At 41.9% G+C, this 27,910-nt stretch overlaps 1 protein-coding gene across 1 annotated transcript in view; it reads left to right on the top strand.

The window, feature by feature from the left end:
* LOC124622896 overlaps nucleotides 1-15,145 on the top strand; it is a 219,416-nt gene extending 204,271 nt beyond the window's left edge. The window contains exon 13 of the mRNA XM_047148686.1: nucleotides 14,711-15,145. Within this exon, the coding sequence (XP_047004642.1) occupies nucleotides 14,711-15,145 (435 nt within the window). The remainder of the gene's footprint in view (nucleotides 1-14,710) is intronic.
* Nucleotides 15,146-27,910: the final 12,765 nt, after the last annotated feature.

Here is a 27,910-nt window from a genome sequence, read left to right as displayed (position 1 = left end):
TATTGGGCACAGTGATCCATCCACATCTGTAAAGATGTCTGCTTCTTCCGCCATTCCAGAGTGAGGTCTATCGCCTGTTCCGGTCTCAGAAGCTCATCTCCTGTCTTCCCACTATTCTCTTACCCCCTGGTTTCCGCCCCCGGTAGCTGAGTGGTCAGCATGACAGAATGTCAATCCTAAGGGCCCGGGTTCGATTCCCGGCTGGGTCGGAGATTTTCTCCGCTCAGGGGCTGGGTATTGTGTTGTCCTAATCATCATCATTTCATCCCCATCGACGCGCAAGTCGCCGAAGTGGCGTCAAATCGAAAGACTTGCACCAGGCGAACGGTCTACCCGACGGGAGCCCCTCTTCACACGACATTTTTTACCCCATGGTTTATAATCTATTGCTAGTTTAGGAAGTTTTAGTAGTGACATGCGAAGTAAGTGCTCTCTCTATTTTTATTGGTATTGCATTGCCTTTTGAGTTATTGGTTGGATTCCTAACTGTTCCCTTATTACTTAGTTTCTATTTTTGTCTCCCCTAGAGTAGTTTTGCACAGTTCTTAATAATTTCATTTCTGAAGTTTCTAGGCAGGATTCGAACCTGCGACCGTAGTGGTATTGCGGTTCCAGACTGCAGCGCCTTTAACCGCACGGCCACTTCGGCCGGCTATGATAATTTGATCACCCCGAATAACGTCATCTTCATATTTTTATTTTTATTCCTCCCAGGATTTACGCCTGATAGTGTTCTATGTATTTTCCATTCCCTGATCATGCCATATATATAAGTACTGAATAATTTAGTGACAAACTACACTGTTGTTTTACTATTTGATTTGTTTGCACTTCAGGTGTGATCACTTTACCGTATCAGTTCTAATTTTGCCGTTGACAGACAGGCTGTTTGCGACTTGGATCAGATGTTCAGGGATTCCTCTTTTTTCTATTATTACCCATAGCTCGTCTCTGTGAGTTCTGACAAATGCTTCGCCATAATACACAAATGCTAGATAAATTTCCAGATTAAATTATCGTCTCTTCTGACTTATCTGTTTCAGTGTAAAACAATCTGTGTATGATTTTCCCTTTCGAAAACCTGCTTGTTACTTTACTCAAATTATATCCGAGATATTTCGCAGTGTTTCATTTAGTATGTTGATGTAGACTTTGTAAGCAATATTGAGAATACTTATGCATCTATAGTTAGATGTATGATATTACTTCTTTCACTTTTCTTACGTATTGTAACGACCTTTGTTATTTTCCATCCCTCCGGTATTTCATATTTTACGCAGCACATGTTAACGAGATGTTGCATTTTTAATTTTTTCTAATAATATTTAATTTTTGACGCCTTTCGCCTTTTACGTTAAAGGTGTTTTCAGTGGTCATAGGTCAAGAGAAGTATTTCCACTTAACTATCTTTGACACATATTTATGTCGAAATTTGTCGATTTCCTTGTTTTTCAGAACGTCTTTGTCGTATTCCGTACAATATGAAACTCTCCACTGGAATAATATATAGTATCGTTTTTATGTGCGTTACTTATGTATTTTAAATAATTAATGCAATAATTCGTACATACATAAAATGTTACGTTCAATGAGCTTTTGCCAAACCTGCCAATTTTCGCATTTTCCCTCATTTGGCCAGAGGTCAAGAGAAGCATTTCCACTTAACTAGCTTCAACACTTATTCATGTCGAAATTTGTTTATTTTCTTGTTGTCCACACTGCCTTACTCGTGTACTATACAATGTGAAAACCTCCATCGATGAACAGGAACTTTCTTCAGATTCATAACGCGAAAGAGCGATAACTGTGCGCTCCGTTCACATTATAATGCATAAGTCTGCACCATTCAATAAAATTGGAATTAGAATTGAAGATGTTCTTGGATATTTTCCTCTTTCAGACACAGTCGCACTCTTCTAGAGTTAGATGTTAGGAACTCAGATCTGACACCAATCGAAAACATCTGGGATGTGATTGAACGTGGCGTCAGAGCTCATCGCTCCCTTCTTTGAATGTACGGGAATTAGGTATGTTGTGAGTGCAGCTGTGGTGATAACTCCCGCAAGCGAGCGTCCGAGGCCTCATTGCTTCCATACCACGACGCGCCGCTGCTGTTACCTGTGCCAAAAGTGAACACACCCGGAAATCAGGTAGGTGATTAAATGTTCTGGGTTCTCAGTTTATACCAACCATGCATCAGATAATCATGTGACTTACTTAAACCATCTTAAGAAATGTACATGACCACCTTGTTTGAACTGTTTCGTTTGTAACTAGATAGATACAGTGCATCATTATGAGTTATGTCCGCAGCTCGTGGTCGTGTGGTAGCGTTCTCGCTTCCCGCGCCCGGGTTCCCGGGTTCGATTCCCGGCGGTGTTAGGGATTTTCTCTGCCTCGAGATGACTGGGTGTTGTGTGCTGTCCTTAGGTTAGTTAGGTTTAAGTAGTTCTAAGTTCTAGGGGACTGATGACCATAGATGTTAAGTCCCATAGTGCTCAGAGCCATTTGAAGCAATAATGAGTTAGCAACTGTGATTCAGTGTTTCAGTCTGTTGTATATAAATGTAATGTAATTTCTACATAAATACAATATACATTTGCGTGAGTGCGCGCGTGCATGCGTGCGTGCGTGTATGCGTGAGTCCATGCTTGTATGTGTGTATGAGAGAGAGAGAGAGAGAATGAAAGCCCTTTCAAGTGGTTTAATGCCACCTTGATTGGAGAGTTACTTTGATTCACTCTGTCTTATAGTAGGTACTGTTTCTCAAAACAGTTAATTAATTTGGGCGTAGTAGGATTCCCCATTGGACTGCCCAGCGTGCGCAGGTTCGGGTGTAGACGACACGGTCTTTCAACGTAAAGGATTACCTGAAAAGTATACGTCATAGCTGCTATAGACTGAATGGAATCTGACACACTAGTTCTGGCGGGTAAACAAATGCTGATGTTTGCTTACTTACAAGGAGACTATATGAAGATCGGATTTTTGTAATTTTCTTTATTTATGGTACTTGAAGATCAGAAGTCAAATATCAGTCATCCGAAGCAATCAATGCAACTCTCAAACATTCTAGAGAAAACCGATTTTGAAGATTTCCAACAAACTTTGATTCAGTAATTTACGAGTATATTTCGGGTGTGGCTTCCTCCATTGCGCTGGAAAATGGTAACTGGGTAGACAATGGATTGGTTATTCGAGTCTCGCTATTGTATTTTTTTCGTTTTATGTTTTTCTTTCGGTTCGAATACGTACATCGTTGAACGATAAAATTCCTCAAATATAAGCTAATTAACTTATACATAATAATAATTTTTATTAAACTACACGTCTTATTGTTTCTGATTTCATGCAGCACAGAAAAAATCTACAGTTTTCGATGCATACATAAATTCCCTGTTATCGATTTTTTATAAACTTGGTAATATATTTATAATGTTTTTTAATTAATTCAATCTTTATTAACAATCTTTTATAAAGTATCGTTAATTATAATCTATATTTGCAAAGAAATCCAATATTTTGCATGCGACGTGTAATTAGGGACAAGAAGACGGTCGTTTTTCATATGTGTTAAGTAGCATACGTTGGGCGAATTTTATTTGTAAATGATGTAGGTAATTGAAATAAGCGAAAAAAAACAATAAAACGAAAGAAACCATCAATCCGTTGGTTACCTGATTGCCATACTCCAACACCACCGAGTGAGCCACACAGCCTGGTCTGGAAATAGCCTTGATTTTAGCGAATTAAAATTCCTCGGAACTTTTCAAAGTCGATTTTCTCCCAAATTTTTGAGAGTTGCATTGAACTGCTTTGGGAGAGGTAAATTTGGGAACTGTACTTCACGTACCACAAATATAAAAAATTACAAAATTCGGATTGCTAGGTGGTGTCCTTGTTGGACTGTTGCGGTAGCTTGGAGGGTCTTTCGCGTTCGTTCTTTATTAGTTGCTGGGACATCGATTCTCACTTCGATTCACATTCTGAGAACAACAGGAAGTATTGTAAAGAAGAAACTGACTGGTCCGGATAAGACTATGGAAAACACTGGTAGCATAAGACAAGTTCTGGTTGGGAGCACATTGCGATCTGCTCGATGACACACACGTGAGTCAAGGCTATATCGTACATTAGTGCTCACAATTTTCTAAAAAGAATTTAGAATTTCAGCCATACAATATGTGTATAGTTCAACAGGTTAAGGCATCAGATTATGAGAGAACTGCTTGAGAGTGCTATTTGAAACAAATGAAAACTCAATAACCGTCGTGAGTAATGAGGCTCATTTTCGTTTTAGTGGTGCGGTCAATAAACACAATTTTCAGTGCTCATCCAATGTAAAAATCACTGAAAGACTTCAGAGCGTTCAACAGTAGTCCGATACTCTCCCTTACAGTTTTGAGATGAAGACAGTGCTACTGTTGACAGTGACCGCTGAACGTTTTGTTACCATAGTCAGCGCTTTCTTGTGTCTACAGGTGGTAAGATGATATCTACCCAACTTTCGAAAAGTTTATTCCGAAAAGAATGGTCCACTAGTATATAGTAGAAATGACAATCAAGATGGCTCATCGCATATTTCAGGTACATTGGCCCTAAGTTCTGCAATTTGATTATATGTTTATTTTTTTCGAGATACCTCAAATCACATCTCTACACCCATAAAGGTCCCATATCAACCTATCTGAAGTAGGTAACGAAGCAGGAAGAGGCAGAAATTGATCCTGACGTTTTGAAATTCGAATACACGGTTTGCGAACAAAGAGATGAAAGCTATATTAAAGGAACTGGATATCATTCCACTAACAAGCGTCTGCGAGCTGCTGGTTTGGTTACTTTTTGGTGAGTATATTTCGATTGTCGTACAGCCGTAAGTTTTGGAGTGTCTGACCTGAAACAGCAGTGTGTTACACGTTGGCAAACCCGTTTTTAAAACGTGCCAACTGTTGAAGCAAGCTTTTGGGGCCAGCGCTTTAGATAAGACACAGTCTTACGACTGGAATGAGCGTTTAAAAATCGTGCGATGATGACCGTTGTTGGCCACCAACCACCATCACACTACAAAATGTTCAGAAATCTAGGGGTCTGCGTTGACTGATCTTTACAACTCTTCGGAAATAAGTACATGCGAAGATATTGTGTTGGAAGAATTGAACGTGAGAAGGATTTCAGTTAAGCCTGTGTCACGATTGCTTCTAGTCGATCAGAAGCAACATCACGTGAGAGTCCTCAGGGAACTTTAACAACTGCTTCAAGACGATCCAAACTTCCTTTCAAAGAGTGTCTCTAGTGACGAAAGTTGGGTTTATGATTACGACTCTGGAACTAAGTAGCAGTCCTTATAGTGGAAGAATCATGCTTCACCTCGGCCAACAAAAAGTAATTTGCATATTGGTTCGATTGTTCATAAGGAATTCATTCTACGTGGTCAGATGGCCTATAAAGCGTTCTGCCTCGATGCTCCATGACGTTTGAGGGAGCAAATGAGGAGGAAATGTCCACAGACGTGGCGTACAAACGACAGGCTACTGAACCACGACAATTCAACTCCGTATGCAGCCTAAATTACTTAATAATTTTCGACCAAAAACAAGATGGCAGTTGTTTTCCACCTACCGTGCGCGTCAGAATAGCTCCATGTGCCTTGTTACTTTTCCCCAAAATGAAAATCAAGCTTAAGGGACAAAGATTTTTTGCAGTGGAAGAGCTTCAAGTGGAAATGCAGAGGATATGAAACATCACAACTTCCAGGATGAACCCTAAAAGTGTCAGAAACTGTCATATTGGAATTTTGAGCTAACTTCGAGTGCTTGCAGAAAATAAATAATTGAGGATGGGCCCGCCATTCTGCAAGTTCACAATTATTGTTTTGCTCTAATACCCAGTAGGTTTCTGCACTGTTGTGGAATTCTCGGTGAGCTTTTTTCTTTTATTTTTCTGAAATAAATACTTACAGATTATATTTAGGTTAGGAAATATGTTACTTCGGATTTTGTTATTGTTTAAATTACGTATGTACCTTAAATTTTACTTATTGTATGTCCTGTAGCAGCCAATCGAAATTAACCACAGGTCGAAATTAATGCACCATGTCATCTACAAACATAAGGGATGTTAGGATTTTCGATAGTCTTACCGGCGGATCTGCCATCTCTTTTAGGAAATACTCAAACGAATGTGGTTAAAGTGTTAAAGTTCTGTGACTTGTCCAATGTTTTTACCAAGATTTTAGGGTGAGGGTCTTAATATGTTCACAGGGTGACTGGCTCGCCCATATTTTACGTAAGTGGCCAGCCAGTGTCAGTTTCATGTGGCATCCTTCACGGTCCTTTCTCGTTTTCCTTGCGCTCCATTTTCTTATCCAGCATTTTTCATATTTTCCTGCTTTTTTGCCAGTATGCTTCCATTTTACTAAATCTGCCCACATTTGTTTCTTTTAATGTGTGTCAGGCCGGTGATGACCTCGAGTTGAGCGCCCGTAAGACCCAACACACACACACACACACACACACACACACACAAACACACACTACATTGAAATTTTGTTTATAATCCAATATTTGAAGTATATAGTCCGGTAAAAAGCGTAGCACATGTCCCCCTTTTTTTGGCTTTACCATTGCTATATTTGGCTTTACCCTGAGCTGTGGCTGGTTTTGATTTGTGTGCAGAACGTGATTTTGTTGTTATTCTGTAGTTGAAACGACCTGTAGGCATTGGTGGGACTACCAGCCATCACCATTTAGTTGTAATATGTATACGCTACTTACGAAATTTTCACTGGAAAGGATCGTTAGATATGGATTTCGTTGACTGCGCACACTTTAAATTGACCATCAGTGTCATGCATAGTGACAAAATTTACAAAGTTCAGCAACAAACTCAAACAGCCATTTCTAATTTATTTTAATACGGAATGCATTTAGAACGAGCTGATAAGAGCAATCGTAACAGTGAACCTGGTTCATATTCCGATCAGGTACATTTGCATAAGCAGATCAGCATAGCCTACTAAATACATTGTGGATGTCATCGGGAATATTCCGAGTCTAAACTATATAGAGGCAGTGACTGCCTGAAATGCTTCGTACAGGTAAGAAACAGGTGCTGCTACACTTTCAACTGCCTACTTTTCAAGGTCACCCATCTCTGACATCAGACGCATATGGTGACAAGGAGGGAGGGGAGAAGGATGAGCTTGAGGGTGCATGTGTGTATGAGACAGAGATGGATGACCTAGAAAACTGGTTGGAACTTGGTAGCTGAAAGCACAGAAACCCTTGTTTCTTAGCTATTTGAAAAAAGTTAACGGTAATCATATTTTTTAAAATGCTCTGATACGCTTCTATGAGGAACTTTCACATTTGTCTTCGTTACAGAACTTTATAATACCTGATTGGAGGTTACATTATACAACTACTGAATAGACTGTGTGTTTGACCCTGTCGAAGACTGTTTGAGTGTATTAAATGTCCAAAAACACTATTTACAAAGTGCTCCTCTGTACTCTGTGTCAACTACTTTTATGTAGTGTAAATTATGGGATAGCTTACAGAACGGTTGCTATGCTGTATTTAGCAGTGATCTGCAGTCTGTCTACAGGGGCAATAAAAATGCATGAAAGTTGGCTGGTGTACAAGTAACCCTTCCAGTTAATCAAGACCGAGAAAGGATTACAAATTATGTTCTGTCTGCCTAGATTTTAATCATTTATTTGTACACTATGTGGAAATTGATAACACACAGTTTCCAACAAATATAAGTATTATACAGAAGAGTTATATTGAAGCTGGAGAAACAGATTTGTCGCAATCCAGGATTTGTTCTCCACAATACCCCAAATAGATAGAGCAAAATTAGGGCTGGTTTCCATGTATAATATCATTCCACAAGTCTTAAGAAAAAGAAAAAAAATGTATTGTAAGGACTTAAGCGATTCTCTAGTAAGGACATTACTCCTTTAAATGCAGTTAATGTGTTACGCGTACACAAAAGAAAACTGCAAATGCAGGAAATAAAGGTCAAAAGATGAAACTGAAATATATATCAAAAACAGTTGCCACAAAGGGAAGTTCTTCATACGACTGACGAATCAAGATATAGGCTTATACTGTACATACAAATGGAAAGAAGCCATTTATTGGAGTACTTGCAGAAATTAGAAATTAGTGCTCCGACGATGTTTACTATAGTGAAGGGTAACATAATCAGACTGGGGATGAGTTCAGGAGTAACCTAATTAAGTTAATAAGTATATAACTACCTACAGTATATAGTTTAAGTTTTAAAAATTTGGCACCCAGAACAAGTTTTCGTTGTTGTACAGTTGATATTTGGCTCTGTTGATTAATGAGTTTGTCGATCATTGAGTTTATTATTTCAAGCAGAGGAATGTATGGCAATAAGTCATGACATAGAAATAGTTTGCTTCTTCGCATAACCATAGTGAGCCGTACCATGTCAATAGGTACCTCTTCCGCATGTCATCTTTGCCTCTAGCGTAGGGCGTGCCGTTCTCACTTAAGAAAGTTGCAGTATGGGGGAGTGAGTCGGACGGAGGCAGGCGGCGCAGCAGAAAGGGCTCTTCAGACACGGCGTGTTGTGATTTGGGCCATGCAGTTTCTCTTCGGCATTCCGCTTGGGGCCGCGTGCCCTAGAATAAGTTGCATCCTGGCGGCTCCGGAGGACACCGGGCGGCCGAGGCTCTTCCTCCTACGGAAGTCCGTGGTTGCTGCGCCTTGGTTAAGAGAGAAGCGTGCCTTCTTAGAACTATGGTGAGGAACCTTGCCTCTGTTGACTGAACTTAGGGACAGTGTGAGATTTGCAAAATATTCCTTTCTATTGTCTTTCCCAGCGCGACGCCGTCTGCTTATGCTCCTTACCCGCCTTCATGGCTTTTAAAACTCTAAAATACCGGCTCAATCTTCCTGTTTGCTTAAACGCCGGTCGTCGATTCGTTGAGTGTAAGAGGCCTGCAAGTGTTTGTACCACCTGCTTATTAAGCCAGCGCAAATTCGTGATTTTCTGATTCTATACAGTGTTTTTACCTTCTTGTATATGATAGCTTTGTGGACTTTGATTTAAGTTATCCCAGTTATTACTGTTGAAAGGGTACAGTACCACCCGACATTGAAAATAGGTACAACATTCTTCGTTATTCTTGTCAGAACAACATATTTTTTGTAATAATAACTCAGTTTCAATTAATACACCGAAGCCGGATACCAGTGTAGGAAAGAAGGACAATTTATTTATTTAATTGATCACATGTGCACTCCCACAAAATAAATCCCTATTTATTTAATTGATCACATGTGCACTCCCACAAAGTAAATCCCTACATCCAATTTGGTGAGATCTGTGAAATGAGTGAATGTATGGTCGTCTGCTAACCGCAGATAGTGAATGTGAATATATGATCATCTTTGAGACGGTTCTTTGGTCACCTTTGGTGGAACCAAAGAGATGAAATTTACCAGAGCTTTGAGCACCTGAAATGTGGCTGACCAATACAGTAGCAAGGCACTCCCCCACTTCGGCAGAGGTGTGAGATGACCTGAAGAACAGCCATGTTTTCAGCACTCTGGCGCTGGATCTCGTGTTGGTAAGACCTGTCTTAGGTGTGCTCCGTAAAGACAAAAGAGTGGAGAGAATGGTATGCATGTGGAATACTTAAGAGTAGTTTGGAATAATAATTTCTCTATTTCAGGAACTTTTGTGGGGAGAATTAAATGTCAGGCAGGTAATAAATATTAAGGGGATTGTAGTAATCTTCGGAAGTGACCAACAGTCACAATGAAACCACGTGTAGCAATAAGTTGAAATAGTTCCGAGTGCTAAAGTTAAGCTGAATTACTGGCGTGTGTACTATAAGTTGGAAATATTTAAGAAATGGCGTGTGCAGGACTTGAAATTAGAGACGAGCACTTCCACGTGGTGAGTACTGTGTGAGTCTCAATCTGTGTATGAGACAAAGGATAAAGAGAAGTACTCGTCCATGGTGTCAGTTGAGGACTCGCGTGTGTGACGAATATGTTCTTAATATTACTTTGCGTGTTATGTTTCCGTGTGACGCTTGATTCAAACTATAATACTCTGAGAGTGAAGCAAGGTGAGTCAGCCGTCTATCCAGGAACGCCACTTGGCTTGCATTGCAGAGGAAGACGTGCATATATCCTCCAGAGTTCATAGTAGGAAAGGAAAGTTACGAAGTGGGGCAGTGTCGTGTGAAACTGAGATGAATACTTATTGAAGTGGGAAAGCTGAAAGTGATGTGATTATAACGTTGTGACTATTCCTTGTGATGTATTCCATGTTGCCAGTGTGGTGTATTTCATGTAATTTAAGTATGTGTGGTTTGCATGGGAGAGTAGCAAGATAGGTTCAGAGACAGTGGGTTATGCATGTTCCTTTTTGTACCGCTCGGTCCGGAGGAAATTTTCCTGATGGTGTGTGTGAGAGTCGAAGTGTGAGATATAGCAAAAGATCCACCATCCTATCCAGAAAGTGCACTGTAGTGTTAGATAATTTTGAGATCATAAGATAGAGACTCACCAATGTAAAGCCATGGCCACTGGGCGGAGTTTCTCATGTGTAATTGTTGTAGAAAATGTATTGGTGCGTTTAGGTTATAGAATTTATCGGAATAAAACAGATAGTGAAAAGAAAAAGATTGGTGGCCTTTCCCTTCGAATAGTATGTTGTCGTGATATCCAGACTTTATAATGTGTGCGCCATTCATATTCGGTACGATGGCCACGTCTTGATCAAAGACGTTGGGTGAGAAAGAAAATGTGGTATTGCCAGTGCGTAGTGAACAGTCAGAGTTGTGTAAATTACTAATAGTCAGAACTGAGTTATCCGTTTGCGTAATATTCAAACAGGAGAATAATTTGATACTTAATTGTGAGTACTAGAGCTCATGTTACTCGATAAATAAGAATGAAACCACTCGCTTGGCAGACCACTCATCTTGCAGGCCTGACTGCTTGTTGCCACAGTATGAGCAAGGCATGTGAGTGCATCTCACTGTGAGTGGCTTTGATGCTTGCTAATTAAATTGTTAGTTCTGAAAGAAAGAGTTTTATGCCAATATCTTGGTATTTAAGGTACTGTCTGCTAATATAATTCAAGTACGTTTGTCAACCGTGTGCATCTATTCAAGACTTGTTGATTTTCCGTCTCGCGACCAGTATGCATCCCTCAATAAAGTCTTCGAATGAAGTACTTGGGATACAGTTTAAATTCACGACATCCAGGAATACATAGCACTGTACGACAATATCGTTTATTTTTTAGGGATGTATTTGGGGCCTGAAGATGGCAGAGTGGAATGCTGAAACTGGTAGTCAAAATAAAACAACATCTCAATTACACAGCTGCTGGCGAATTTAATTGATAATATATTGTGTTCAGTTCCATACAACAAGGTGAGCTGCCAAATTGTTTGTGACACAATTTCTTCTCGTTGTAGCTGTAGTTCTGTAGCATAGATAATCTGTTAAATTTCTACATCGTTCTTCTGTCACAAAGCTTGTACCAAAAAACATTCTGTGTCCTAATAATTACATGGTATGTCGTTAAAGGAATTTAAACTTAATGGCAAGTGGTTAATTCTCAACGAACTAAAACAAATTTCTTTGCCTCTGTGATGTGTGTTGTTGAAAGTATTCGCTTCCATAAAAACTCATTTGTTGTCTTTGAACACAGATATTTTCAAAAATATAGACAACATTTTTGGTTTCCTATGTTTTTATCAGTACAATGTGGGTCAATGTGACAGTGTTTTAAATTATTACTTGAATGGAATGTAAACACCGCAGCATGTGCTAGTGAATGCGCACATTTATGAAATGTGATCATCTTTGAGACCTGTTGTTCTTTTAATTTATTGTATCACGTGGTGAGATGTATTGCGCATGCGAATAGCTCATATCAGTATTTTGGGATGAGTGGTTTATAATCTAAGCACATTTTCGGGCTATTCTGATGGTACTTGCCTTGTGAGTTTCCTGTAGAGTCCTTAGAAGCCTGTAACAGAAATTGTGAAACACCTTGTAGGACTACGGATTTCATTAACAGTCAAGTGAGTAAGAGGGAGAGTTGACCTAGAGGAGTGCCTACGAACACGTGATGTTTCCTGGTGGATTCTTGTTTAGTGTTTCACCCAAAATTTTATCAAGAGGAACCAAAATAAGGGTATATGAATCTATAATGAGACCAATATTGCTACACTTATACAGAGAAGAGGTAATGGTTTCCGGAAATAAAATATTACGGAACGTATTTGGACCATTTTATGAGGGAGGAGAATGGCGAAGAAGAAGGAACAGGGAGTTCAGGAAGGTATATTATGAAACACACGTATTGTTGCGGAAGCCAGGACAGGAAGGCTGACATGGACCGGGTATGTCTATAGAAAAGAGGGGATCTAGACTGACAGAAGTCTCAGAGGAGAAACCCGAAGGCAGAAGACCTTTAGGGAGACAGAAAATAAAATAGAGGGGCCAGGTGGTCAAAAGACTTCGGATACCTGGAGCAAGAGAAGTAGATGTCAAGTGCAGAACGCTGTGGCGGAGGACACTTTACGATACCGACTGCCGTTTGTGGGGCTAGGAGAGTGAGAGTAAGAGTTATTACGTCAGTCTAGTGACAGATTTTAGAAGGAATGCGCACTACAGACCACCATAAGCAGTTTCTGGCAGTTTCCCCAGTTTCTGTTGTCACAATTAAGTGGTACATAATATGGTAAAGCTATTTGGATATATTGTTGATTCTTCAGCTAAGTAATTTCATTGTGAATAATTGCTATGTATTTCTAGAAATATTTATATAAATTTCGGACTATTAAACCACAGTTTGTCGATGGTGTACCATTTTCTACCCTGAAACAGAAGAAGATATTTTACCATGCAACGTGTGATACTTGCAAATGAACTACAATTCTAACTGTGTTGGAAATGGAAAATTGTGTTAGTTTCCAACAGTTTTATTTCAAAATGTGTTTAACTTGTATCTGGTTTTGATATTACTTCGGCTTTATTTGATTTAAACGAGCTCCTCTTCCAAGCCGTGAAGGCCCAAAGGATGTCTATCAGCCGCCGTGTGATCCTCGCCCTTGCGGCTCATGCTTATGCAGTAAGGAGGGTCTTGTAGTCAGCACAACGCTCTGCTGGCCGTTTTGCAGACTTTCCAGACCGTGGAGCCGCCGCTAGTCAGTCAGGTAGCTCCTCAGTTGGCATCACGAGGCTGAGTGCACCCCGTAGCTGTCCTCCCACAAGGAAAAAAAATCCGTTTCAATATTGGAAATCGAACGGGAGTCCTCTGCATGGCAGCCATCTGCGCTGCTCACTCATCTAGACCTTGATTCCGTTTCACTTTCTGATAATTGTTGTATAGCACAGTAATAATGTAACTGATGTATGATTAAATACAGTATTGGCAAGATTTCCTCGATAGCAACGCTTTAAATTGAAGTAAAACACTCGATACAAGACAGTGTTGTACCTGGGAACATGTTTCCATGTTTCAAAGAAGAAAAAAAAAACTTAATATTCCGGAGTAGTGGTTGTAATTTCAGAAAAAGACTACAACTCTTAAAAAGTGAATGCCGTAATTTGAAAATGGAATAAGAAAAATGTATTAAAACTTTAATACAGGGCTGACTGAAGGCGAAAGTTTGACAAGTCTACCAACGTGTAACACTCTCATCTACTGTTCATTTCAGAATGTTCGTTCAGCTTCGGCCAGTCTGAAAAAAAAAAAGCTTAGCTGCCCTGTCATATCCTCTTTATTCAGCTACGAGGTGAGTTCAATAAGTAATGAAACACATTTTTTTCCGAAAGGAGATCGGTTTTATTCAGGATTCCAATAAACCACATTATTCCTCACTCTTCCGGCTACAAAACCCTATTTTTCAATATAATCTCCTCTCAATGCGACGGCCTTATGCCGCGTTTCTGGGACGGCCTGTGTGCCCGCATGGTAGCATTCTGCTGGTCGACGGCAGAGCTAACGTCTTGCTACATCAGCTCACTCCCCATCATCCATGTACTATTTCCCGCGGAGTGCATCCTTCATTGCGCAAACAGATGGAAGCTCTTTAGAGTCTCCTCTTAGGCAGCGAGTAACCCAGCGGGAAAACACCTTTCAGTACCTCGACTGATTGCCAAGTGTGTCTGCACTACCAATAGAGAGCAGCACGATGTCGATAGTGATCCACCGACCGCTTCGAATGAGAGTGTCCGCACGTCCCGACACTGGAGGAGCTGTGCGCGACCGGGCGACACCTGTGAGATCAGACAGGCTTGTTGCGATGATGACAGACGCCTCTCCCAACGACTCACCTTGCTTTTGTTCACTGCCAGATCTCCGTAGACACTTCGGTGCTCTGGTTTTCAGCCTATAAGTCAGTGACAGCTCTGTTTTGGGAACGCACCACCGCTACAGACGCCATTTCGAAGGCTACGTATAGCGCCTCAACCAGTCAGATCTTCAAGAAACTGTAGGGACTGCAGCGGGAATATTCCACGATGTCCCACAACAAATGCCGGATTTATTCAACTGAAACTGGCCACGAGAAAAGAAAAGTTGCGTTACTTATTGATTGCTTCTCGTGGTTCCATGTTAGTCCACAAGGTGTACCCAACGGTAGCGAGAGCGAAGGAATCCTCACGGCGCTGACCTAACGAGTGGAATCCGCCGACAGAGTACGCGGCTTTGTGGGTCGGGGCGGGGCTGGCTACCTGTCGGGCGGCAGAACGGCGCTGGTTCGCCTCCTTTGAGGGCCACCGCCGGGCCTGCCGCCCGCGCAAGCAGGCAGTCAGGCTGCGGCGCGGCGCTGCGCTGCGCCGGATGCGAGCGAGGGGAAGCGGCCACTGACAGCTGTATCAATCAGAAACGTCGCCGACACTCTCAATCAATTTCCGCGCCGCTGTGCAAACTCCGGCTAAGTGCAGACGCCGCTGTTTACGACGCCGCGCCGCGCCGCGCCGCGCCGCGCCACAGCCGTAGACGCCGCCGCTGCCTCTGGCGCCAGGCCCATCCCGCGGCGTCTTCGTTAGCCGCCCTGAAAGACCTGTCTGCGCCAAACACTGTGCGCGAGGGGAAAAATGTCAGCGCCCCGCAGCTCGCCGATAAATAACCTGAAATAGCGACCCGTGCGCATTCCGGCTCGTTCGTTTTTCTATTTTGTTTCCTCTCTCGCTCTGTCTCTCTCTCCCTCCCTCCCTCTTTCTCTCCCACCTCCACTCAACGTCTCGTACATCGCTTTCTGAGGAAATAACTTTAGTGGAAAACTATTTTCTTCGGGAAGAGTTCGTTCCTGCCTCTGTCACCGAAGTTTCCCGCCATAGATGTTTGTCTTCAAAAGTTTCTGTAGATTACAGTGATAGCCTGCCAAACGCAGTTACATACACACTTAATATTTAACCTCGTCTCCACCGCATCTTCATCGAATATTGGTAATGGTTAGTATAGCAGTACTACGATTTGTACATCTATGGACCCGACAAGATTTGTCGACCGGGAAAAAGCGATCGACAGTGTAAAATGGTGCAAGATGTTCGAACTTCTGAGAAAAACAGGTGTAAGCTATAGCGAAAGACGAGTCACATACAATATGTACAAGAACCAAGAGGGAACAATAAGATATCGAAGTGCTCTGATTAAAAAGGGTTTAAGACAGGGATGTAGTCTTTTGTCCCTGCTGTTCAGTCTGCACATCTGAGAAGCAATGATGGAAATAAAAGAAAGGTTTCAGGATTGGAATTAAAATTCAAGGTGAAAGTGTGTCAATGATAGGATTCGCTGATAATATTGCTATCCTGAATGACAGTGAAGAAGACATACATGATCTGTTGAATGGAATGAACAGTCTAATGAGTGGAGAATATGGATTGAGAGTAAAGTATCTCTCTAGATCTCAATGGTAAAACAACTAATGAGGTACCAACTAACAAAGGGGTACGACAAGGCCGCTGCATCTCTCCAACTTTGTTCACCATCTACGTTAATAAAATAATACATATTTGGAAATCAGAATTTCAGAAAGGCATCTACCAAGATAGGAACATTCTTTTAAATAATTTACTATATGCCGATGATGCACTGATCCTAGCAGATAAGGAAGATGACTTTCAGAAAGGAATCTACTTGCTATAACAAATAAGTGCAAAATTTAGCATGGAAATTTCAAAAGAAAATACTAAGACAATGGCCTTCATGGGGATAGAAGCAATCAGGACCGAAATAGTGATAGATCAGAAGATTTTATAGCAAGTAAACCATTTCCGTTATCTCGGATGTGAAATGACATATGACAACTGCATAGATATTGAAATTAAACTCAGTAAATTCAGTCGGATATATGGAACAATCAACAGGAATCTAAAAAACAAAACCAGGAAAGGCACTCAAATTAAATTTTACAAAACTCTTTTGATCTATGAAAGTGAGACATGGGTGATTACAAAGAAGCAAGAAGCCGGATTCAGGCACAAGAAATGAAATTCCTTAGAGGTGTTAAAGGTTGCACAAGAGAAGACAGACTAAGAAATCAAGATATTAGAGAAGACCTGCAAATCTTTAGCCTCAAAGATAAAATTCGAGATTACAGAAGAAAATGGAATGAACATCTACAAAGAATGGAGAGTGAGAGACTTCCCTTAGGCAAGAAATTATAAGTGCCATGGGAGAAGAGACAGAAGAAGACAGCGACAGAGATGGGTGCCGTAACAGGTAATTCCTGCCTAATACCTGAAGAGAAGATGAAGATGAGTAAACCGAAGAAACACGAAAGTAATGAGAAGTAGTAGAAATGAGAACAGCGAAAAACTTAACATCATAACTGGTGATCATGAAGTAGATGAAGTTAAGGAATTCTGCTACTGAGGCATCAAAGCAGCGCATGACGGATGGAACAAGGAGGACATAAAAAACAGACTAGCACTGGCAAAGAGGCATTACTGGCCATGAGAAGTCTGCTAGCATCAAACATAGCGTTGAGGAAGAAATTTCAGAGAACGTACGTTTGGAGCACAGCACTGTATGGCAGTGAGACATGAACTGCGGGAAAAGCGGAACAAAAGAGGATACAAGCATAAGAGATTTAATGCTACAGAAGAATTTGAGGATTAAGTGGAGTGATAAGGTAAGGCATGAGTGGGTTCTCCACAGAATCGAGGAGGAAATGAGTATAGGGAAGACACTGAGAAGATGAAGGAACAGGATGACAGGACATCTGTTAAGGCATCAGGGAATAACTTCCATGGTACTAAAGGCAATTGCAGAGGGTGAAAAGTGTAGAGGAAGACAGAGAGTGGGATACATCCAGCGTATAATTGAGGAAGTAGTTTGCAAGTGTTACTCTGCCATGAAGAGAATGAGAGGTTGGCACAGGAAAGGAATTCGTGGCGGGCCACAAGAAAGCAGTCAGAAGACTGACGACTCAAAAGAAATTCAGACGACTCTGTCTGGAAGGTGTTTGTGTATGATTTTTAGTTCTTTTACAAGACAAGAACAGATACACTTCTTAAGGCCACCACAATGCGAGGAGTGGGAACGACAGTCGAATTGTCCAGCTTTCCCAATAAAATATAATCTGCATTACCGATGTTAAGTTCAGATTGTAAGCAAATTCACGAATCGGTTGACATATGTTACGGGTCACTCGAAATAGTATTCCGAATCCATGAAATCAGTCCTTAATTAAATAGAATCAAACTAATTACCCTCAGCATTTAGAAATCGCCGTAGATTTGCCTAATCAGAGGACAATTGTCTCGTAGGGGCGGATGAATTTTTCGAGCTTTGGTTTAATTATTCATAATAATTCTCGAGCCGCTTCTTTCAATTTCTTGCCCCTGTTTCCTCGCGGCGCAGGGACGCTAGTTCTCCTCGTCCTTTCGTAGAATTGCCGCCTCTTCAGGTACTCCAGGAACTCCAAACTTCCTGGTGGAAGAAACCCTAACTTTCAAGCTATTTAGGTTGGCTAGCGGCGCCTCCTTTTGGCAGCGGACCCATACCGAAGTACATTGAAGCAAAACTGACGCGAGAGGATCTCTCGTTCTCAGTAGCTTAAGTTTATTCTTTGAAATCGGTTCGTCATCTTCAATAGCGCCAGTGCTGTCGCCGTTTGTACTTCCTTGTTCATTCTTACTGATCTTAGAAGCAGCCGTGGATCAAATTACTCGGTTTAGTGCTGTTTCGCATTCACTGTAACGCATCCGTCGTTATTTAGGAAGCGAATTTGTAGAAATACAAGGCTATACATCTTAAATGGCGGGCACCACATTAACCAATCTCCCACGTCCTCCCTTTCTGATCAGGGGTTGGACGATTTATCCAAACGCTCTTTTATGTTGTAATTACTTGCTTCTTTTATCTTGCCCTGCAGCAAGACATTCAGACTAAGTTGATCAACTGTGTATGGGTATGTTGTAATGCGTGTAAGTCGTAATTGACGCGTAGCAAGCTATCTCGCATTTTTTTCTGGAAAGAATATGTGCAAGGTTTTTCCAGATTTGTCAAATGGTTCAAATGGCTCTGAGCACTATGGGACTTAACATCTGAGGTCATCAGTCCCCTAGAACTTAGAACTACTTAAACCTAACTAACTTGAGGAAATCACACACATCCATGCCCGAGGCAGGATTCGAACCTGCAACCGTAGCAGTCGCGCGGTTCCAGACTGAAGCGCCTAGAACCGCTCGGCCACCACGACCGGCCCAGATTTGTCAGACTTATCGTTTGCAGAATACATCTGTAGCCTCCTTGAACTATTTCCTTTAGCAATCACAGACCCCGGCTAGACGACATGTTGTCCAATGCTGGTCGTGGTGGAGACAGCAGTAAATTAGCAAGTAATCCTAATTGCACCTGTTACTTGGGAACCAGAGGTCAAGCAGTTTCCATCAATTCCACAATCAGTATCGCCATGTTCTTTCACGGAATACAGCGGCATGTACATTCTCTTCTATTTTCATGATATTGTAACCCTCTTGCCATGTCGGCATGGCAACTATAGTCGCACTTAATAATGTGCATCACGGATATAAAATATTCTAAAATGGGAGAACTCATTGCAGTATTTTCAACTCATAGTAGGAAACATTAGTGTTAATGAATGGGTCATGCGTGGAGGTGTGCTCTGGAAGCCTAATGGTTAAGGAACGTGCTTGCGAAATGGAAAGAAACAGGTGTTCAGCTCCTGGTCTGGCATGAATTTCATTTGCCATGAAATTCAAAAATCATAACAATAATACTGTTGTAACCGAGAAAAAAATAACAGAACAATTGTGAAAACTACTTGAAGTCGAATTAGGCGTATAGAATTTACAAACGATACAGCGTAACACGGTTGCTTGGGCACGGAACGAATCTCTTCAGTAGATCTCAAATAAGACGGGGCTTTTATGTAGTAATAAAATATAATAGTAGAGGACTGAAGGAACTTGATGCGGAACGTCGAACCAAAATACAGACCGATGAGAAATAACATTATGACCACCTACGTAAGTTTGTAGTTTCACATTTGTAGCGCAAAACAGTAGCGGTTATGCGTGACATGGATCCGACAAGTCCCTGCTGTTTCGAATGGTACGTGGTGCCCGGTCTTCACTCACAGGTCACGTAATTCCCGTGTGTTAGGAGCCGGTTGTCTTTGGACGCGGAACTGGCGCCTGATAGCGTCACTCGTGTGTTCCATCGTGTTCAGATCAGGCGAATTTTGTGGCCAAGACATAAAAATGAGCTCTCTGTCATGCTCCTCAAACGACTGTAGCAGGATTCTGGCCTTGTGGCGTCAAACACGGTGTCCTGCTGAAAGATGCCATCGCCGTCGGCAATCAAGTATGAAGGGTTGCGTGTCGACCGCAGAAATGTTCTCGTAGTCCGCAGCTGTCATTGCGCTATCGATTACCATCGAAAGTCCCACAGATGCTCAGGTGAACGTAGCCCACATCACAATACTGCCTTCACCGACCCGTGTCCGTGGTGCTACGCATGTTTCGAGCAGCCGTTCGCCTGGATAGAGTATATACATCTACATCCACATACATACTCCGAAATTCACCATACGGTGCGTGGCGGAGGGTACCTCGTACCACAACTAGCATCTTCTCTCCCTGCTCTACTCCCAAACAGAACGAGGGAAAAATGACTGCCTATATGCCTCTGTACGAGCCCTAATCTCTCTTATCTTATCTTTGTGGTCTTTCCGCGAAATATAAGTTGGCGGCAGTAAAATTGTAATGCAGTCAGCCTCAAATGCTGGTTCTCTAAATTTCCTCAGCAGCGATTCACGGAAAGAACGCCTCCTTTCCTCCAGAGACTCCCACCCGAGTTCCTGAAGCATTTCCGTAACACTCGCGTGACGATCAAACCTACCAGTAACAAATCTAGCAGCCCGCCTCTGAATTGCTTCTATGTCCTCCCTCAATCTGACCTAATAGGGATCTCAAGCGTCGAGCAGTACTCAACAATAGGTCGCACCTGCGTTCTATAAGTGGTCTCCTTTACAGATGAACCACATCTTCTCAAAATTCTACCAATGAACCGAAGACGACCATCCGCCTTCCCCACAACTGCCATTACATACTTGTCGCACTTCATATCGCTCTGCAATGTTACGCCCAGATATTTAATCGACGTGACTGTGTCAAGTGCTACACTACTAACGGAGTATTCAAACATTACGAGATTCTTTTTCCTATTCATCTGCATTAATTTACATTTATCTATATTTGGAGTTAGCAGCCGCAAATTGCTATTCATCCTATCCGGAAACGACCGTCGACGTGGTGTCACAAAAAAGTGACTCATCCGACTGGGCGACGCATGTGCATTGATGCTTAGTCGCTGTGGCCGACCAGTTCCAAGCACTTCAGTCCGGAACAGAACGCCACTGCTACGGTCGCAGGTTCGAATCCTGCCTCGGGTATGGATGTGTGTGATGTCCTTAGGTTAGTTAGGTTTAAGTAAATCTAAGTCTAAGGGACTGATGACCTCAGATGTTAAGTCCCATAGTGCTTAGAGCCATTTTTTGGATTCTCGATGTCCCCGTGGTAAATGCTATCCCAATTGCCGACGTCACTGGGTGTACATGCGAACACGTACGGGACGTTTGCTGCGGGGCTCCAAGTTCAGCAATGTGCCTTGAACGACAACCTCCAAAACACTTGTGACTGTACTAGCATCTGTCATCAGATCTCCCATACCACTCAACAGCTCACGCCTTACTTCTGAACTACATTATTTCGAAATCTTTGAAAATTTCTTCGCGTAACATTCAAAAAATCTGTGAATACAATATACAGTATAATTAACTACTTTTATATGAGCAACGCTGGACGCTAAAAAATGGCTGGTTTATGAGGAAATAAAGATGATCTGAAATAAGTATTTAATTAAATAGACAAGCTGTTTAGCTCAGAATTAGAATGACACATGAATAACCGAACGGCGAAATTTACTAATACTAGAGGAAAAGTGAAAGATCTCTGATGCTAAGAATGGAAGGTTATAGGAGACGGTCGAAGCAACATCAGGAGATTAGTGTGATCGAAGAAAACCTTAAGACGGTGAAGTGAGGTCTACAGGCAGGAACTATTGATCTGGAGTTGATGCTGACGTTTCTAAAACTCCGTGATTGGAACATGTCATTGTTTGAAAGTGATACGTGGACCATGGGAAAACTGGAAATATATTAAATGTGGTGCAAAATATGAAAGCAAAATGTATCAGAAAGCAGAAAGGAGGAGAGACTTCTATGGAAAGTTAAAAGCAGAAGACGGATGTGTAAGTGGAAAATCTGGTGCAACAACCACAGATACTTAACTGGAAGGGTGAGTCATGGGGACAGTTCGTAAAAACAGACAGACTAGATTATGCAGAATATATTTTGGAGGATGTTACTGTCAAAGGTTATATATATATCTGTAATGATTAGCTCAAATGGAAAAAACTGGAGGCTGGAGTAAAATAAGATTTGTAAATAAATCATTAGGGCTACAATTTCTGTGAAATATGATCCCCGTGTAATTCTTCTGTTTGTGTAGTCTGCAAATTTAGAAGATCATCTTTGATCTGATACGAAGTGGATTTCGGGGTTCTGTTGTATTGATTTTGTAAGATAATGGCGTTCAAACAATTGTTTCGCATAAAATTCAATGGGTTTCCTTTGAATGGTTTGCTAGGTAGATGGTTTCCCTGTTACCTGGTATGAGTGTTGAAAGTATTGTCGGTGGCATTTGTAATTCTGTTGTCCGAAGAGTGAGGTCCCATGTTAAAGACGGAACCTCACGAGGAAACCATAAGATAAGGACAGTCATTGCCAGTCGCACACACGAATAAGAGACTTGAGCGAAGACACACACTCAAGAGGTGCTATACGCTGTCGCTGTTGTAAGCCTACTTACGTCAGAGCGCAGAGTCGCTAGCCCACTTTTTGTTAGTCCACCCTTTCTTATTCCACTCTGATAGCAGCACCGTCGTAGAACAGATACAGCAACGAACTAGAGTCTTTAGTTAGAACTGTGTACCAAAATTTATAGTCAAATTTACAACGGTATTTCTCTATCATTGCAAATCATAATAACGACGGCCCCTCCCGCCGGAGGTTCGAGTCCTTCCTCGCGCATGGGTGTGTGTGATGTTCTAAGAATAAGTTGGATTAAGTTAGTTTAAGTAGTGTGTAAGTCTAGGGACAGATGACCTAAGCAGTTCGGTCCCTCAGGAATTCACATACATTTGAACATTTTGAACATAATAATGAACAGTTATCATTGTGTTCTGCGAAAGTACTAAACGTATAACGTCCCTCATGTGGACATGGATTTCTAATCAAGTTAAGTGGTTCAAATGGCTCTGAGCACTATGCGACTTAACTTCTGAGGTCATCAGTCGCCTAGAACTTAGAACTACTTAAACCTAACTAACCTAAGGACTTCACACACATCCATGCCCGAGGCAGGATTCGAACCTGCGACCGTAGCGGTCGCTCGGCTCCAGACTGTAGCGCCTAGAACCGCACGGCCACTACGGATGTTTCCAGAATGGCTAAGCCATGTCTCCGCAATATCCTTTCTTCCAGGAGTGCTAGTTCTGCAAGGTTCGCAGAAGAGCTTGTGTGAAGTTTGGCAGGTAGGAGACGAGGTACTGGTGGAGTTGAAGCTTGGGTAGCTCAGATGGTACAGCACTTGCCCGCGAAAGGCAATGGTCCCTAGTTCGAGTATCGGTCCGGCGCGCAGTTTTAATCTGCCAGGAAGTTTCATATCAGCGCACACTCTGCTGCAGAGTGAAAATCTCATTCTGGAGTTTTTATTTTATTGAAATAAGTTCTGAATATTTTCTCATGAAAAATTCTGAATTTAAAAGTTTAAAAGACAGTTACTTTTTCCAGACCAAAACTGTTACAGTGTGAGAAACAAATCAGCTTTGAAGCTACTCAACAAGAGGAATTTGCTTAAAACCAAACTGCTCACGTAACAGTAGAAATCCCACTACAGTGAAAACACGTAAGTATCAATGCTGCTTCGTAATAAACAATTAATTTAAAATACATACGTATGACAAATTACGCCAGAAACCATTACGCAAGGATCAAATTCTACTTCAAATCCTTAAGAGAATTTTTATAACAAAAATACAATCCAAATAAGCGTCACTTGGAGCGTGGCAGTTGAATAACGAGCGAGTTGGTGACACAGAACATATCGAAAAATCAAAGGACATCAAATCAAGTGGCATCTTAAAAACTTAGGGACTCGAGAACTGACAGTTATGAAGAACAGCTGAAGGCCTTATCAAAGGTACCTTTAGTACCGGGCGGGAGGGTCTACGTGCTCCAGCGACGTTGAGTGCTATGCCGGCGGTAGTGTAGCTACTGGCAGGGTCACTCAAGCCGGACAGGCCTCAACGGAGGAGCCAGACGAAATGTGTCGCACCTACGGAAGGAGGGGTGTCTACAGGCGTGGTGAAGCCAACCTTCCTAGGAGAGTAAGCCCTGATATCAAATGCTGATCCTCCAAGTTGGGGATTGTGTCAATGGGCCAGCACCCCATTATCCACAACAAACTTCCACAAGCTCTAGAATCTAAAGCGGAGCCTCAGAAATCGGATAGAAACTCTTTACGACAATTATTGGCAAGGAAAAGGACAATGAGAGTTGGTGCATGGAACGTTCAAAGTCTGACAAATAAACATACCGAAATCGAGAATGAAATTAGTCGACTGAAGGTTGACATAATTATTCTGTCAGAAACAAAAAAGAAGGGGGAAGGAAATGAGAAATTTGGAAATTTCATCCATTTTTGGTCTGGAATTGATAAACATAAACGAGCAAAAGCAGGCGTTTTCATTCTGACTAACAAAGCTCTGAGCGCTTACATCAAGGACTATATATTTATATTCGAAAGAATTGACACTATTACCATCACATTACAGTTATAATAGGGATGTATGCCCCAAACGACGATGCGACAGAGCAAAGCAAAGACCATTTTTACAAGAAATTAGACCATCTACTCAACCATGTCAAAAAGCCCCAAGAAGTAATAATAGCAGGAGATTTTAATGCGAGGGTTGGCTCACAAGTAATGATGCAGTAGTAGGAGGATATGGAGAAAATGCCATTAATAGTTCTGGAGAAAATTTTGTAGAATTCTGTAACCAATATGACTTGAAAATTCTGAACATACACTATTGACATAAAGATATCCACAGCTATACATGGGAGAGACCACCATCACAGCAGAAATCAATAATTGATTACATCATTACCAAGCAGTAGCCAAAAATGTTGGTTCAAGACTCTAGAGTTATGCGGGGAGCCAGTTATGGGTCTGATCACTACTTAGTTTTAGCAAAGTTGACAAACTCATCTGGGAGAAAACCATCAACAAATGGACAAGGGGCTGACCACAGCATTCATGAGAAATTAGAGCAGGCAAGATATAGGCTCTTTCTCCTGAAGCAGTTCAGCATCAAGAATTTATTTCAACGTAGATTAGAAAATGAACTAAAAGCGATTTCAGAAGATGACAATGTTGAAGTAGAATATGAAAATATCAAAAAAGCTACTTACAAAATTTTCTATGGAGACTAGGGACTGAGAGTAAGAGTCTAGGTAAACGGGATCCTCCATGGATCTCTGATGACCTGAAGATGATGATTAGGGAAAAGAAAAATCTGCACAAAAAATGATTATCAACTAAATCACTACAGGGCAGGCAAAACTACCAGACAACAAATTACGAATTAAGAAACAAAATTAAATTAGAAAAGAACAAGATGTTGGAAAAGGAATGTATTGGAATTGAGAGTCTAATAGGTAGATCAGAAAGAACAGACGTGTGGAGTACAATTACCAGTATGAAGAAAACACAAGTAAACAAACCACTAGACAACCTAATTCCCTTAAAGGAATGGAAAAAGATTTATGCAGACCTTTTAACTGAAGATAGGCTATATTACACGCAAGGGAATGGAGAGGAGATGGAAGTAACCAATCGAAACATAAACATTACAATAGAGGAAGTGACTTGTGGGTTAATTAAAATGAAGAATGGCCGATCACCTGGTCCAGGAAACATTCCTGTTGAATTATTGAAGGCTGGAGGAAGATATCTGAAGAAACGAATAATCTGCCTGATGAACAACTGTTGTAAGAGAATTGAAATTTCCTCAGAATGGAAAAAGTCATATATGGTTTCTATTTTCAAGAAAGGGAATAGAAAAGACACAAACTGCTATAGAGACATTAGTGTCAACTGTACAATGATCCTCTTATTTGGCAAGATAATGTTTGAAAAAATTAGACAAAATGTTGGCCACCATATTGGGGAAGACCAGAGTGGATTTACGCAGAACAGATCATGTACAGATAACCTACTAATTTTACAAGAACTAATGGAGAAATTTATAGCAGATTTAGCAAAAGCTTACGATACAGTTCCTAGATTTAAGCTGTGGGAAGGCTATGAAAGATATAGGTACGGATGATCACGTTGTACAAATTATTATTGAAATATACAGGGATAATGTGGTACAGATTAAACGAGATTCAAAGTTATCAGAACCCATTAATGTGTATTTATCTCGCTGAATGCACTCAGTACCCACAGCAACTAGCGTTGCGGAGTGGCCACGCATTTGAGGCGCCACGTCAAGGATTGCGCGGCCCCTTCCTCCGGAGGTACGAGTCATCCCTCGTGCAAGGGTGTGTGTGTTGTTCTTAGCATAAGTTAGTTTATGTTAGTTTAGCCGTCCGGGGTGGCCGAGCGGTTCTAGGCGCTACAGTCTGGAAGCGCGCGACCCCTACGGTCGCAGGTTCGAATTCTGCCTCGGGCATGGATGTGTGTGATGTCCTTAGGCTCTGATGACCTCAGAAGTTAAGTCCCATAGTGCTCAGAGCCATTTTTATGTCAGTTTAGTGTGAAAGTCTAGGGACCGATGACCTCAACAGTTTCGTACCTTAGGAATTCGCAGACATTTTAACATTTTCAGCACAAAGCAGCGCACACCGCTTCATAACACCTGCAGACCTCCAACACAAGACAACAGCCCTGTCTAGCAACACATTCACATAGGCAATCCCGCTGTCTCCAGATTCTGCTTCGGCCATAGCCAGCCAGATAGGCTTGAAGCAAACTGCGCCCGGTCTCGCCGTATCGCAAGTCTTCGGTCAGCACCCTCTTCCTTGTTGTTGCCGTCCACAACGGCAGCCACGGCGTGCCGTTAAATCCAATAGCCGCTTTCATTACTGAGGTCTGGCCCTGGTAGATACTCGCTCGCCGTTCAACACCAGACTCCTCGAACAGCCAGCTGTTCCCAGAGGTTCGCTCGATGGCCCCTGTGTCGCGATGCACGCGATGCAGCTCCACCACCGAGCTGCTCAGCCATGTATGCCGTGCAATGGCGCGGGTTTTATCGTGTGGCGGCTGTGTGACGTTTTTTGATGGCACAGATTGAGGTCAGACGACCGAGGGGACGACAAAAACATTTTGCTATCCGTGAAGTGTTGCTTGCATAATCCCGGTACAAGCCCAGTCGGTGTGGCCGAGCGGTTCTAGGGGCTTCAGTCTGGAACCGCGTGACCACTACGGTCGCAGGTTCGAATCCTGCCTCGGGCGTGGATGTGTGTGATGTCCTTAGGTTAGTTAGGTTTATGCAGTTCTACGTTCTAGGGGACTGATGACCTCAGATGTTAGGTCTCAGAGCCATTTGAACCAGGTACAAGTCGGGACCGGTGGGGTGGGGTATTCTCTTCCTGCAGATACGGATCAACTACAGGCGGCCGTAGACGAACAAACGATAAAGCATGATCGGAAAATTTCAACTATTTTCACCGGTGAGAGACGATACAGACGTGCCAGGAATTCATTTCACCTCCTATAAAGATTCTCTACAAAAACAATACCTCCTCCACCAGATTCAATGATACCTTGATAACTAATAGGATGCATTGTCTTCCATTGCTTTCGAAGTCCTCTTGCGTTGTCGTGGTCATGCTCTAGCGTGTACATGCAAATTTCCGTTCCTTGAGGTGAACAAAATTACGCTTACGACTACTCCGCAGCGAGGTGGTGGTTGTTAACCGTATATCTGCTCAATGCGTGTTGTGATGGTCCAACATCCAAAGCACAACATGTTCCCTCTGTCAGTTTGGCGACGTCGCGACGCCTTTAGATGATACGAAGTGGTCTGGCATGGCAGATGATGGTGTGAGGTGGTGGGTGACCAATTCAGCATATCCTAGTATGATACAGATACTGTCCCCAGTGACTTACAGTGAAAGACAACTCCTCATAACATTAAAGAATTAAAAGAAAATCAAGAGCGCCTAATGGACGAATGCTTACCTAGTGAAATTAACAGGGGTGGCCCAGTTACACATGGAAGTGTGGGTATA

Source organism: Schistocerca americana, chromosome 7 (genome assembly GCF_021461395.2).
Source record: "Schistocerca americana isolate TAMUIC-IGC-003095 chromosome 7, iqSchAmer2.1, whole genome shotgun sequence".
Classification (NCBI taxonomy): domain Eukaryota; kingdom Metazoa; phylum Arthropoda; class Insecta; order Orthoptera; family Acrididae; genus Schistocerca; species Schistocerca americana.
This window is presented reverse-complemented; position numbering and strand designations above follow the sequence as displayed.